At 38.5% G+C, this 14,978-nt stretch overlaps 1 protein-coding gene across 1 annotated transcript in view; it reads right to left on the bottom strand.

Moving 5' to 3' along the window:
• Positions 1-1,716: 1,716 nt before the first annotated feature.
• Positions 1,717-14,978, bottom strand: part of PITPNB (phosphatidylinositol transfer protein, beta) — a gene marked incomplete at its 5' end in the record, with an annotated part of 31,360 nt that continues 18,098 nt past the window's right edge. The window contains 4 exons of the mRNA XM_010582257.1: positions 1,717-2,407; positions 6,539-6,661; positions 8,869-8,979; positions 13,750-13,827. Coding sequence (XP_010580559.1) covers positions 2,357-2,407; positions 6,539-6,661; positions 8,869-8,979; positions 13,750-13,827 — 363 coding nt within the window. The remainder of the gene's footprint in view (positions 2,408-6,538; positions 6,662-8,868; positions 8,980-13,749; positions 13,828-14,978) is intronic.

Below are 14,978 nucleotides of genomic sequence, written 5' to 3'. Positions count from 1 at the left end.
TCCTCCTTACACCACCTCGTCCTCTCTGACCAGTAGGGTGGATCCCTTCCTTCCATAGGCAAGATGCAGAATCAGCACCAGCTGTGACACACGAAGACAGCCACACACCAGACAGCCACTGTAGACCAAGAGCATCAAATGCAAGTGTCTGCAAAATGGTCAGCCTGGCACATCAAGGTAGGCAGTCATAATACGCAACAAAAGCAAAACATCATCTTCCTACTCTAGAGAGTGGCAAGGTTCCAGCTAAGTATGTATTGCTCGGCTTGAAATCCTAAAAGAAAACAAAAATCCAAACAAGCCCTTCCCTCCCCAATTGCTACTAAAATTCAAACATAGGTTTGAGCTCATAACCACTGCAGCGCATCCTTAGAGGACTTCCAACCTTCTTGTACAGCTCAATAAACTAAATGCCAGCTCATTACCAAACTACAAATACTAATACCTAAGACAAGAGACAGAGCATTTTATGTTCAAATTTATTTAATTAAATTTCATTGACTGTTTTACCATAGGTCACACCAGAGACTGCCAAAGTAAACTAAACATTTTACATTCACTACAAGATTCTCTCAAATTTTCACAACTAGTCCAAAAACATGAAAGTTGTAGGGTCCCTTTCCATCAGTTTGCATTACAACTCACATTAATGACAGCAGGACTCATATTCCAGCACTGAAGAGAACGGAGCCCTTGGGTTCCCAGGTGCACAGCAGCACTGCTGGCTGCAAACACTTCTAAAATCATATGCGTGTGTCTATGTGCGCGCATGTGTCTCTGCATATTTACAAAACCAACCTCCTGATGGTACAGAGGACAAATAACCATTTAACTGCTAACCCAGGAAGGAAAAAAAAAAAAAAAAAAAGAATTTTGCAGCACAGAGGGTAGGAGGGTGCAATTACACAGGAGAGAGGTACAAACGCCCACACACTGGCAGACGCGTCAGTGCCTGGCACCGGCAGGGCAAGTTGTACGGCAGAGCTGGCCTACCCTGGAAGCTTAGGAAAATTTTGCCACTGCTTGGAATGGAAATCAGATTGCTCCTTTTGTAAGCAAAGTAGGTCCAAAATGATTCCAAATTACTTGGATGTATGTGAGATTCTAAAGATGGAAGCTTAAGCAAGGCTTGCCCCACTGAGGTTTCTGGGGATACTGGGAGGAAACCAGGCATTAATAAAACTTTATCTAACTTCTGTTTTTAAAATAATTTGTTTCTGATCTAGCAAGCATTTTGATAATATATATCTATGATATGCTCTGAATATTTCCTTAAAAAAATGCTGAAGACATTTTCCCTATTTGAGAGTTATCTACAGAAGGTCTTTATTATACCATCTTTTCTTTTACGTGTCTACTAACAAATATCAGAGAAATACGTCAGATGCTACAATTTAAACTTTCATCATATCTGAAAGTATACATCTCTTTTAAAGTGTATTTTCAACATGAAAAGAGCTAAAGTCACAATTATATTCCATTGCGTTATGTGTGTGAAATCAAGACCATTTGCATAGCTTCCAAAGTGAAACTCTGGAAAATAGCGATTTCATTAACAAGAAGTATTACTTTAGGGAAGGGCTACCATCCCCCTTCACTTTCACTGCACGGCCTAAGATATACTTGAAATATTCTACAAGTATTGTCAGTATCTTTGTCTAAAAAGCCAGCTTCTGGAAAATTTCAAGTTGCAATTATTTTATAAATCACAAGCCATTTTTCCTTAATCTTGCCAATTTTAATGAAGAAAAAACATTAGCATTTCAATGTACAAAAGTCCAATAAAACATGATTTTTTTTTCTTTTAAATCAGTGAATGGGTAAAGTTTGGGTTAAACTTATTTAACAGTAAAAGTCTTCCAATTTCTACTAATAGAATTTTTTTTTGATTTGACTATAGGATAATGACAATCCAGAAATAAATAGCTATAAATACATTCATTGTTCCTATTCCAAAAATAATCACATAGAGAAGACAAAACTGAAATGAACTTATCTGAATGTCTTTCTTTACAATGAGATATGGGCAAGTTATAGCAGAGCGACTCAAGACAGGAAAAAAACAAGTAGGGAATAAATTGGTCCAGTATTGACATTCATGAAACATACCAGTTAGCATAATTCTGCAGTTAATTCATCCTTTAAATGACACTACTCAGTTGATTTTTATTTGCTTCAGGTATACATAATGAAAGCAGTTTCCTTTGAATCTTTGCTGAGGACAGGTATAGTACCCTGGAGACACTGTAACAACCCCCTTCAGTATGCATGTGCGTATATATAATTATATACAAATAATCATGCATCCACACACACATTTGTATATCAACACTGCATGTGACGGTTAAATCCATCATCATTCATCATTGGCAGCACTTGTTCCTCTGACTTGGCCTTGATTACGTAACTGCAGAGAAAGAAAATACACAATTAAGCATTAACAGTTTCCTTAAACAGTAAGTTCCAAATAGGCAGTTTTATTAATCTCTAAGAAAAATAGGGCAGGGCAGTCAAAACATCACCAGGACTGAGCAAATCATACCAAAGCAATGCAAGACTTGTTAGGGAATCTTAATTTGGGTGCTGTCCTCACCGGTGGACAGCAGCTCCGGTCTCCGAGGAGCCTCACACTAATCAGAAGGCTTTTAAAACTGCTTTGGCTGGGGATCCCATCTGCAGTATTAAAACAGTCACGGGGGAAACACCAACATTAAAGTACTGGACACAAATACTCAAAAGCTTGCAACTCTTGGACAACCTGTTTCCCGCAGTAACAGTTTTAACACTATTTAGTATTTATAAGAATCTGTGTGGAACTGGATTTCAAGAACTTACGCTTTCAAGATGACAGTCCACAGTTTCCCTAAATTATGTGGACTAAGTGTGTAGCAAAATGATGCTCAACGACTTTTCTGATTTGTGCCAAAAAGACTACTTGCAGGCTTAGGAGCTCAGTGCCAGCACAGTGATGACAACAGGTCACGCACTTTGGGCTTCTGTACTAGATAAGCACAAAGAACCAGGTTACGTGGCCAATACCTCAGGCATTCTGCCACCAGACCGAGCACCTGCCCAGCCTATGACAGTGCCCATCTGTGGAGAAGGTCTCTTATATACCCTGGACACTAAGGGTCATCTCCCAAATGCTGATCACCACAAGGCTGTCAAACAGGAGGGAGGCAAGGCCCAGAAGTGTTATCTGGATATATGTCCATTTAGATGATTTCTGCCAGCAATTCCCATCCATCAGAACATTAATCACTTTTCTCCTTTTCCCTCCAGCAGTTGACTTACACAGCTTGATTTGCCTCAGAACCTACAGAGAACTCCTCTAGACGTCAGCAGCCAAAGTGCCTCGAACGGAACCCTTCTTACGCATCTAAACGTAAAATAAAACTGTGAGCTACCACATAAAGAACCTATTGCGCTGTTGGTTAGTAAGAGAGAAGTAACAACCTACATGACCAGGACTGCTTTTCCCTTGCCCGGAGCAGAACCAGCCTCAGCTAGAGCTGAGCGTTTTTGGAGATGGGGTGTACAGTATTTCTTTTTGGTGAGGAAGCCTGGGAACTGTACAGCAGCTGTAAATGATGCTTCTTAAATTTTAACAGCCCATGATGCTTCAGCACAGAGCAACACTGCTCAAAATACCCGATGTGGCATTTCTACCCTCACAAAGACATGAGGTAGGTCGGTCACAGTGCTTTGGCAGGGTCGGATGCTTTTCTACTATGCACTGATTAGCTGATGTGTATTTAACGAAGCACAGGTGCTCCTCATCTCCAGGAGTCAGATACATAAACCACTAAGTGAAAGATAAACAGTGAAAAAAGGATGAGCTGGGATAGAGAAACTCTGGAAGAACACTGATGAAGATTCAGAAAGTAACAAAAAAGTAACAAAAGCAGAGATCCCCACTATAAAAATCAACTTACGATGAAGAACAGGACCAACCAAACAACTGAAATGTGCACAGAATCCAAAGAGAAATATTAGCTCACACCAGGAAGAAGAAAGGGTGTTAATGAGAAAGGGAATAGCAAAAGAAAGCAATGTATGTAAGAAAATGTAATGCTGCCAATATTACTACGCTTGCTTTCTGCAGTTCTTTAAGCATCAAAGAACTACATAGTGCAACACTGTCAAAAAAGCTGACGACTACTCTGCAGGGACAGAAGCATGAGATATTCTTGTCATATTAAGCACCTTATCACTAAGCGCTTGCTTCCCAGAGGTCCTGGCCATAAAACAAGTGTTTTGTGGCATACTTGGGATTTAATGAAAGTTACTATTTAGCACAATGGATGAAATAGTTGAATATGAAACATAAAACCAAATCATTTGGGGTAAAATTACCATTCATATTTTATTTGGCAGTGACATTTTTGCCTTTAAGTTATTCTCCAATAATATACTTCACCACAAAAACCTTGAAATTGCATCATTTATAGGTGTTTGTAGATACCCCTATTATAACAGTTGAGAAAAACCAAAATATTTTAACAGTAGGTCCCCACTCCTCTCACATTTCACAATATGCATAGAAAAGCTGTGTTAGTGTAACTAATCAAGACATTTCTCTCATGAAAAACTGACTTTTTTCAACAAGCAATACACTTAAATTCCTGATGCTAATGTCTTACACAACAAGCTATTTGAAATAAACTATTTGCATTGCTTTGCAAAACAAGAAAATATTAAGTAAATACATTTTATATTTAAGAATGAGGGTAAATGTTACACCCAGAAACACATGATCCAGGTTTTGCTTAAGGTAAGAACTAGAAAGCAGCAAATATTTTGCAAAAAAGATTTAAAATAAATTACTTACCAACGAGAAATGTGAAACAGAACTTTGTCTACAAGAAGACAAACATCCACAGTGACACAAAAGGGAAATTTTCTCATGCACACAGATGTGTCAAGTGCTGCTTACTCTCTCCAATACATACCTTGTATGCACTCCTCACACTGTCACTATCCCTTCTCAGAGAAATTGGATGAAGTCCGTTTCATTCCAAATAAAGAACTATGGGTGTGCAAAAGAGAACCCTTCTGACAAAAATCAGTTATAGAGAGGAAAGTAGTTACTCTTCCTCCTTCACAGACACCTAGGAATAGGTGGCTCTAAGAATAGGTTCTGGCATAAAACAGAATTAAAGAAGAAATCCACATGATTTGAGAGAACACCTGCCATAATCAAAAATATCCAAATGCCAATGAGAGCGCACAATGTTTGCAAGACTGAGTGAACATCATTCTTTTCCAAAGCATATTCTGGGAACTGCCAAAACAGACAAACCCTTTGGCTTATTTGAAGAGAAAGTTTGGTTTTACCAGCTCAGAACATCTACCTATTAACACACAGAACACTGAAGAAACACTTATTCCAAATCCAGAAAACATCTCTACACAATGCACGATGGTTCCACACCATTCATAAAGTCCGAACATGGAGAGCATAACAAGTGGGGATGGAGGAGCTACAGCTAGTTTTGATACTAAAAGAAAAGATGTGCTATCCACAAACAACACTAGCCACTGTCAACAGTAGGTCTAAAGCACAAGGCAATCTGTTTAAATATGTCTGGCACCCGAAATGAGTTAAACCATGCAAAAAAGTGAGTTATAGCTGAAGACACATTGTGTCTTGAAAGAACCAAGACAATGGAAGGAAAGTGACAAGCTGAATGGGTTTGGGGCATAAAGCAACCAGCAAAACAGGAAGGGGATAGAATTGCAAATCCAAAGACTGCAAAGAACTTAAAAAACCAGCATGATTTAAAATGAGAAAGGTTCATGCCAAAGGTCATGCTCTGGAAAGACACTACAGAAGAAGGCTTCCTGCCTAGCCTGTGCTGTTCCTCTACCTCTCAAAGGAAAGAGTACAGAGTGTGCCCTATGGATGAGTTTCCTTCTAGGCATCAGTCCAAAGACAGATCAGGCTATATGTATTTGGTCCTTGCAGCCACTAAAGCATGAAAAATTGAAACTATCTCAAGCCCGTTAATTTTACTTATTTCCTTTTTGCAAGTAGAATTCTCAGTTTTGGCGTGCTGATCAGCATGAGTTGAACAGCTGTCATGTGATTTATAGAAACTTGCCTGAAGACATGTTTGAAGAGAAAAAGTAATCAGAGCTAATGATGATTAGAAACAAAAAAAAGCAAGACACACGATGGAAAAGCAAGATGACGGCTCTGAATTCTAACTGACAAGTGGTAAACAGGCACTGAATGGGACTTTGTGCAATGGGTATGTTACCATAAATAAAAAGGTGGTCAGGGCAGACATTCTGGATTTAGTGACATCAGATATATTTACCTTACAGCCACTTCCAGCTTGACACAACACAGTATGCAGAAGCTTGAAGTGCATGGGTCTGCACAGGAGAATCACTAAAGGGGCTGTAATGTTCATCAGCAATTGCCCAAACACACATAAGGGGATGGACACAACATAACTTGCATCGATTCCCAAATAGATAAAGCTACAGGTAGATAGCACACAAACATCAACCTTAAAAAAACTGTTCTCACCGCTTCCAGCTCCTTTTGAGTTTCATCCTCCATTCTCCTAATGTCTTCCATAGTCAGATCAATCCACTTGTCAATCCAACAGAACAGCTGGCGATGAAAGTTGGTAAATATCCTTTTTTCTTGCTTTAAGGAGATAAAGAAAAATCAGATAATAGCCTACATATTGCCAAAGACTGGTGAAGTGATTGCAGTTGTTCAATCTGAAAAGTTATAATCTCTAGGTGCATGCTGTTTCACACTGCTACAGGTTCAGCCCCCTCACGTTCCTGAATCCAATTTAAAGCCATCTCATTTCTCACATGCTTTAACATGGAAAAAAATTAACAAATTTCACTATCAAAAAAAAGTTTCCAGAAAGTTCAGCAATTCATGTTACTTGAAAATGCTGAAGAATCTTTCTAAAATCTGTTCTAGCTCCAAGATAGCACTAGACAGAAAAAATGTAGCATCACAACAGCTAGAACATTTAACATGAAGTGTACACAAATCTGCGACAGAACTGCTGCAGGTTCTGTGCTTACTGTTAATAAAAACCAAGAACGGCCAATCCCTAAAGCCAGAATACAGCAAAAAGGGAGTACTTCTGACTCCAAAGATGGCATGCTTGCAATTTGTACCAAATTGGCATCCCAGTAATATCTGACATGCAATTTCAAAGGTACAAAAACATTGAGAGTATAAATATTCCAGCTAAGGATTCCACAGCCCTTTCATTAAAGTACGCATATAATCAATCACAGTAAGAATATTTTCACTGTACCTCTTCTACTTAAATCGGTAGGTTTCACATTTCAAAACACCTGCCATCCCCCAAACCCCACTGTGTTATGTTGAACTGCAACTTGCCAGCTCAGTCCACCTCTAGTGCCCTGCAATCCCAACTTTTATAATGGGGACTTGAATGAAAGATGCATCATATAAATCATTCAATTTGCAGAATTACCAGTATTGCTTCCGACTGCTCTGATAAAAGTAGTCATGTATATACAATACAAAAATCTATTTTACTACTAAAACTGACTTTTCAATGTATTCAGTTACCCAAGCTGCCACCTGAAGTTCACGTCTTGTTCATCTGCTCCCAGATTTTGCATTGCTCAAGCTGCCGAACGGCCTCAGAAACAATGCTGATCAAATCTAACATACGGTTCTTGACAACTAGCAGGCAGAGGTAACTTCCTCTAAAGAATCAGCTTTAGGTAAACCAAGGTTAAAAAAAAATTTCCTATCTTCAAATACTCCTCATCAGACCACAGAATCATGTCTTGACTCTTCTGCTCAGCTTATTCCCTAACAGTGTTCAGTTTGAAATGTGTGATGGGCAACTCCTTCCCAAAACCACCACCAGTCTAAAGACAGTGTTCAATGTCTCCTTACCCTTACTTTGTACTGTGGCCATCACAAACTATGTCTCCATCTCATTTTCAATTACTATTGTTTGAAGCTTTTCTCTTTTGCTGTCACATTTATTGAAATTCATAAGCATTTAATGCAGTTAGCTGTGTGGTCCACTCAGAGCTAAGAGCCCTGGCTACCACAATGAAAAAGGTCTGGCATTGGTTGTCTGTGAGGAAACACCATGGCTAATTGGTAATAAAATATCATGTTTTGGTTAACTCACTGTTACAGCAGATTTTCTCTGGATTGGAAGGAACTGGCATGATGGTCTAGATTAAAGACTTTGCCTATACTAAGTTTATGTTCTAAATGTTTAGTCATACATTCAAAAATATTTTATAATTCAAATTCTGATAATACAGCAGTAACAAAATAAAACGCAAACACAAACTGACAAAACACCACAATTGCCAACTAAATCCTAGTGCATTGGATTCTACCTGCGTCACACCTGGTTTTGCAAGCAATAATTAAAAAAAAAATCAAATATTTAGAATTAGCAGAAACACAGGAAGAGTTTCACAAGAAAACTAGAACATAAAATACTAGAGCAACATTAGCACACATTTTTTGCAACTTTCAACTTAAGAGGAAAAAAAAGAATCAAAGAACTCTTTCTGCCAAGTGTTGCTGGTTACAGAATCAAGTGTTAAACCTATGTGACCACAGACTCTTTGCTTATACCTTTGCTTTTTTAACTTAGAAAGTTATTCTAGTAACACCAGTGAAACACCATTGCTAGTAGATCAAGACACGAATGGTTGTACTTGCTGAAGAAAAGAACAGAAATTGCTTGACTGTGAGCAACAGGAAACTTCACCACTGTTTCTCCTCAAAAACCCCCACATCAACACAGAACCACCCTGCCTACTTACCTGCCCACCTCCAACCCCACCTCCCCAGCAACATCCCTGCAAGGGAGAAGCACTTACCTTTTGTATAAAGTTTTCAACTTTGTTCTGCAGTCCCCACCATTTAAATTTGATAGTCACCAACTTGTAAGCACACATTTTAGGACACTCTTCGTCAGTTGCTAGCTCTTTCTGTTTAAGGATAATGGGAAGGAATTTTTAATTTTTTAAAAATTTACTTCAGTCAATTTAATACATTTATTAGAAATTATAATTCTAAGTATTCTATTAGAATTAGAAATTATATTGTTAATTTATAGTAAATTAAGTAAATTATATTTATAAATTATAATTCTAAGTATTATTAGAATTCTAAGTATTAGTAAATACTAAGTATTAGTATTATTATTTTATTGTCTAAGTCTAAGTATTATTAGTAAATTCTAAGTATTAGTAAATACTTAGCACTGTACTATGAACATGGGGTAATAGGGATTAACAAACAATCAGGTTAAATCTGTAAGACAATTCCATCCATGTTGCAAACTTCTACTATAAATCTTAGTCTTAACATGGATTTCATTTTCATGATTTCCACTGTAATATACTTTCTGACATTCTGAAAGGACAATGAAGCTTGATTACAATAGCTAGCACCAAATTATTTTTTACTTTTTGGTCTATTGCACAAAGGCAATTATAATCTGTGTTGTACCAAGTTGCTCAGTACAATGGTGGAAAACACATGCTAGAAAAGATTCAGATAATAAAAAGCACATAATCACCCCTCAAGTTTGCTTCTCACAAAAGCATAAAATTTGAGCTTATTGCAGTTCTGCTCTGCCCATACAGACACTGGCATGCTCACCCCTCTTCCTCACATCCCTCTCCTGCAGACAATGCCAGAGGGTATGTCTTTACCCAGGTGTAGAGGTAATTTCTAGTTGTGGGCCATAACTTACATATTCATTTTTGCATAATGAATTGCAGACCTTCTGACTGCTACTATGAGAAAAACAGGGAGAGAGCTCCTTTATCATCAATGGCAACAGGCAGCCATAAGACCAACTAAAACTCCACTTCAAAGACTGCCTGGAAGCAGCTCCAGCTCAAGGACTTCGTGCAAAAGAAGGATCCCCAGAAGAATGAACTGAGGGAAACTCAGGAGACGCCCACCACTGTTTCCTACAATTCCTCTGTTTCTGTTATAGTTCCTACATCCAAACAATTCTGAAGTACCTGTAACATCATACACAGTGATTTTCCTACAATTCATGCAGTCAAATTTATGTAATCTAAGAGACTGTATCATGTTTTTAGTTTAACAAAGCACGTTAGGTTACTCTAAGCCTTGTAAAAGAGGAAGGAAAAATAAGAAAGGAAAAAAACCCCCAACCCCCAAAAGGAAGCTGATAGTAGCTTAAAAAAAAATATCCAAACCCCTGTGTGTTAGGCTTGAACAACAAGCAATTACTGTAAGAAGTTCACAGATTTTTAGTCTTTATATCTGCAACAAACTTCTAAGTAGAAATACTTTATGGCATATTTAAGCTGGATTTCTTTTAACCATGAAATGGACAACTCCTGTTGGTCATGCACACAGTAAAAAATATTTACTGTAGTATATATCTAACATATAAAAATCTTGGTGAATAATTCATATTTATTTAACAAAGAATTTTTATCACAAATACTCATCACCAGAGAGCACTGAAGTGAACACCAACTATCCTCAGAAGACTGATGTTCTATTCACAAGCAAAAAACAAAGTGCTGCTGTTGTTTGATGTTCCCAACAGCACAAGTCTATGTCCAGGCATTAGTAAAAGGACAGAACTAAATGGAACATACAAACTCAGTGCCACCAGTTCCAGGCATTCAAAGTTCTCCTCCTCATTTTACAGCCGTTTTTAAAAAACAAACCAGCAACTCCTCACTTTCTTTGGGTCACACAGGCCCAAACAGGCCATTCCTGCATCAGCCTCCTGCTTCCTTCCTGATGAGGAAGGAACAACAAACACCTAAGGCAGGATGCACGTTTTCAGCACAGTTTACAAAAATAATCCCTGCAACAATTTTACCCTGCTAGCAAGAGTACTTAGCCCAGATAGGAAGAGTATTACAATAATGGGAGTTTGAATACATGCATTCCCTCATCGTCACCTCGAAACACACAATATGTTCATTTTTCCAGGAGATTCCAGCTAATGCTCGGGCCCAGGACAAACCCACAAGTCAGACCAAAGGTCTACCTGGCTCAGTATTTCTGCTCAGGCAGAAATCTACGTAAATATATAAAATCCAAGGAAGAAAATATTGGTAATTCACTTAGAAACTCTACCAATCTCCAGTTACTTAGAAGCTCAGAAACTTCCTGAAGCAGAACTATCTTCAGTCTTTGGACACACAAAGGGAAGAATTAAGGCTGTGTAGATATATGTAGATTGCAAAATCATGGCATCACTGAGGTTGGAGGGGACCTTCTCTGATCACTGAGTGCAGGAGCCCTGCTCAGGAAGGGTCACCTACAGCAGGTTGCCAGGACTGTGTCCAGTCAGGTTTTGAGTATCTTCATGGAGACTCCACCACCTCTCTGGGCAACCTGTTCAAGTATTTGACCACCCTCACTACAAAAGAGTGTTTTCCGGTATTCAGATGGAATTTCACGTTATTTTTGTGTCTGTACAATCGGAGTGTCACAGGATGAACTTTCATCATGTTGAAAAGATGACGGGAACAGCTTTGAAAACACCACTTAGGTCAGTGGTATACATCGACTGCATCCTCGGCTCTCATTAAGATGAACTGAAATATGTGGAGCACCCACGAGGTAGCTTTGCAAGCTTTTCTTCTGGTAATGCAGCATAATGGCAGTGAAGTGTCAGCTTCAGTAGCACACACCCTTTCCACTCTGCTGAAACTCTCAATGGTCCTGTTATGGTTCCCTGTGTTGCTGTATTGTTGCCTGTCCTCTCACAAAAACCTGGTTCCTTATTTTTTTCCCTAGGTTAATTGCCATGCAGCTTTAAAACCACTGTACCAGCACGTACTAAAGTAGAGGAGTGAATGGTCAGTGTTGCACAAATGTGCCCCTGGAACTACAGCTCAATCCACAGCGGGACAAGAGACACCTTAGGTCCTCAAATTCAGGCTGCTTTGATTTATGGTCTCAGGCCAGCTGAGAACAAGTGTGGTAACTACGTAGTGCGAAATGGGGACTCTGCTCTGTCAGACATGGTGGTCAGTTATAGGAAATTAGAGACTGAGAGCTTGCTGGTCCAATGCATCCTACTTGAATATCTGATGCTTATCTTGCTGCTTTGCAAAAACTAGTGGTAAAATAACTAATGGTGACATCTAAAGTAACAAACTAGAAGAAAATTCACACCTCTCACAGGAAGTTCTTCACACTGTATTTGACAGAAACATTCATGCTGTATTTAGAACTTTTTTGGGTAATGAAAGACTGAATGCTTTCACAAGAAAATTTAAGAAACTGGGGCACCATTTGCAATACATTCAAAAAACCCTCAGCATTTTACTTAAGCGTAATTCATCACAGTACACACTAAACACAATAGGTAAAATTACACTACTGTCAATGAAACATTTAATTTATGGTAATGACAAAAGCGAAAAACTCTATTAATTGGTAACTAGGGGCCTATTCCTGACAGATTGACTGTATATTCATTCCGGTATACAGCAGTTAGTTTCTATGAGGATATCTGGTATAGCAGACAAAGTGTATTTCTTTCTGGGATGGGCATATATACATGAATTTTGATGGCTGTCTGTGGAAGGATGTGCTTTGTGACTGGGGCAGGGATGTGCTGGCAAGTTTTGCGTTGCTGCTCAGGTGTTGTTGGGTTCCATGTGGTACATGTGGGTCCACATGAAACTTGTTTCTGAATTTGAATCAAGCAAGGTTCTGAAGGAAATGGAAGAGGACCTCAGGCAACAGATTCTAAGAAAAGTTATTTCAAGATAGGACCATCTTTATGTATACAGCAACTGTTCAGGCTAAATTGTAAAGAAAAGTATACAGGCAAAGGTATATATGGGTGACATATACGTGTTCTGACACTGCAGCACCAGTACTCATGCTGCCTACTAAGGAGTCAGTTCTCACGCACGACTTTCCTGTAGTTGAGTATCTAAGCAAAGCAAATTCATCCTGGATGGGACTAAGTGCTAAGCTTTCACACTGCAGTCATACTGACAGCCACATAAGAATTGGTAAATGACCAAAGAATGTGGAAAACTGATTTCCCAAACCAACTCAGATTACATACGCCAGATGGAAAACTTGAAGAACATGGTAGATGCATCTGTGCATGCATGCACACACACATGCACAAATGCAAACAGGGTGTGTTATCTCACTGAGAGAAAATATTTATGATGAAATACTGCAGGTTGTCGTGTATTTTGTATACACTCCATACAAGTGAAAAATACCTAGATATTCAATATGGCAAGGTGAAGACAGGCTTAGATTTAGTTGCCACTATCTTCTGCTAGTTTTATGGTAATTCTAAATAAAACATACACATGTACTATCTTTTACCCTGCTCTAAGAAATACACAGTTAAAACCATTTAAATATAAGCAAGTTTCCAACTAATTTTTTTGCATTTTAAGTCACCTCCAGTGGCTACCACAGCAGGCTGATGACTTCCGTGGAATTCATCATAGTGTATATTCAGATGTCAATCCTGAGTAAGGATAAAGTTCATCCAATTTAATTTGCATAGCTTTGGTTTTAGTGATGTTAAAAAAGTAGCAGACAGTACCTTTACTTACTAACACATCTGGAATTTAAACCAAATACAAAAGTATTCAATTTCTGCCCTCCGTTTTAAGACTAACATTGCTAGGGCTAGTCTCTAAGGAACAATGAGCTGCTTTTTTTTTCTGCCGATAAAGACTTCATAAGGTTGTAACATCAGTTCTTAGTACCTTCCAATTTGGCCCCAAAGGTCCTCTCTTCGTCTTAACTGACTGGAATAACGCAGGGTCTTCATCAGCTTTGTAGTCCTATAATATAAAAAAAACCCCGAGAGTCAGAAAAAAACCCAAAACCAAACCAGATTCAATATCCCACTGTATTAAGCTTCTGTTCAAGACTACCAAATTGATTCTCCTGAGTGGTCTGGAGCAGGACAGGTGAAACACATTTGTTAGGCTGACTTAAGTTTGTATTGAATACTCCATCACACCCGCTCATTCACTGCGTATCACCAGTGGTGCTCATTATGTTTATACTACAACAGCATGCCAGGACTGCCTTCTAGGTCAGAATTTTCTTGTGCTGTGCACTGTGTGACAAACACTATCCTACCTGTTCTGTAAACTTTTGAGAGGAAGAGAAAGCAATAACACAGAAACTAGTGTGCTAACATTTTCCAAGCTGCAACATATGTCCACACAGAACAAAAAGGGAAGGCGGCATAAGTGAGCTAACTTGCAAAATTAGAAACTGCGTAATCTCAAGTCTGTGAGATATCACGAGGATAAGTACAGAGAGGGCACAAGGCAGCAGTCTGAGTGGCACTGCTTTACAATGGACATCACTGCTTACCAAGTCATATACAGTGGGGAAAAAAGCTAGTATCTATAATAGAGTTGAAAATGACAAATGCTTCCAACATACAGATTTACTTAATTTTACTGATGAGGGATATGAAAATATTATTTGATAAAGATGCTACTTTGGAAATTAGGAAAGGATTAAAAACACTGACCTCAGTAACTGAGAACACATAAGGCTTCAACAATGTATGAAAAACATCAACCTAAGAATAACATTACACTCGACCAACCAAGGAGAACTGTAAAAGTTTAAGTTGCTTTAAAGTAGAATAAATGCTTGGTGGGTGCTACAGAAAAGCCAAAGAAAGTTTAGCAGAGTTTAAGGTCTCCTTTTAAAAACAGATTTCAATGAGGACAAAATTTGCGGAACATGGAGTAAAAGAAATACCACCATAAAAGTAGCTTCTGGCATTTCCTCCCAGTCCTGCATCAGAGAGACGTCACAAGGAATCACATTTGTAAACTGCTTCTAAAGCGAATTAAAACTAAACCTTTACCTTTCTAATGCATTCCCCTACATTCAAAATTAAATACTATCAGCAGCAAGATAGACATACATTTAAAAAATGGCTCTTTGAATATTAAAACTGAAATAT

This window comes from Haliaeetus leucocephalus, unplaced genomic scaffold, assembly GCF_000737465.1.
Source record: "Haliaeetus leucocephalus isolate CR32 unplaced genomic scaffold, Haliaeetus_leucocephalus-4.0 Scaffold840, whole genome shotgun sequence".
In the NCBI taxonomy this organism is placed as follows: Eukaryota; Metazoa; Chordata; class Aves; order Accipitriformes; family Accipitridae; genus Haliaeetus; species Haliaeetus leucocephalus.
Note: the sequence above shows the minus strand (reverse complement) of the source record. Positions and strands in the feature narration are given on the sequence as shown.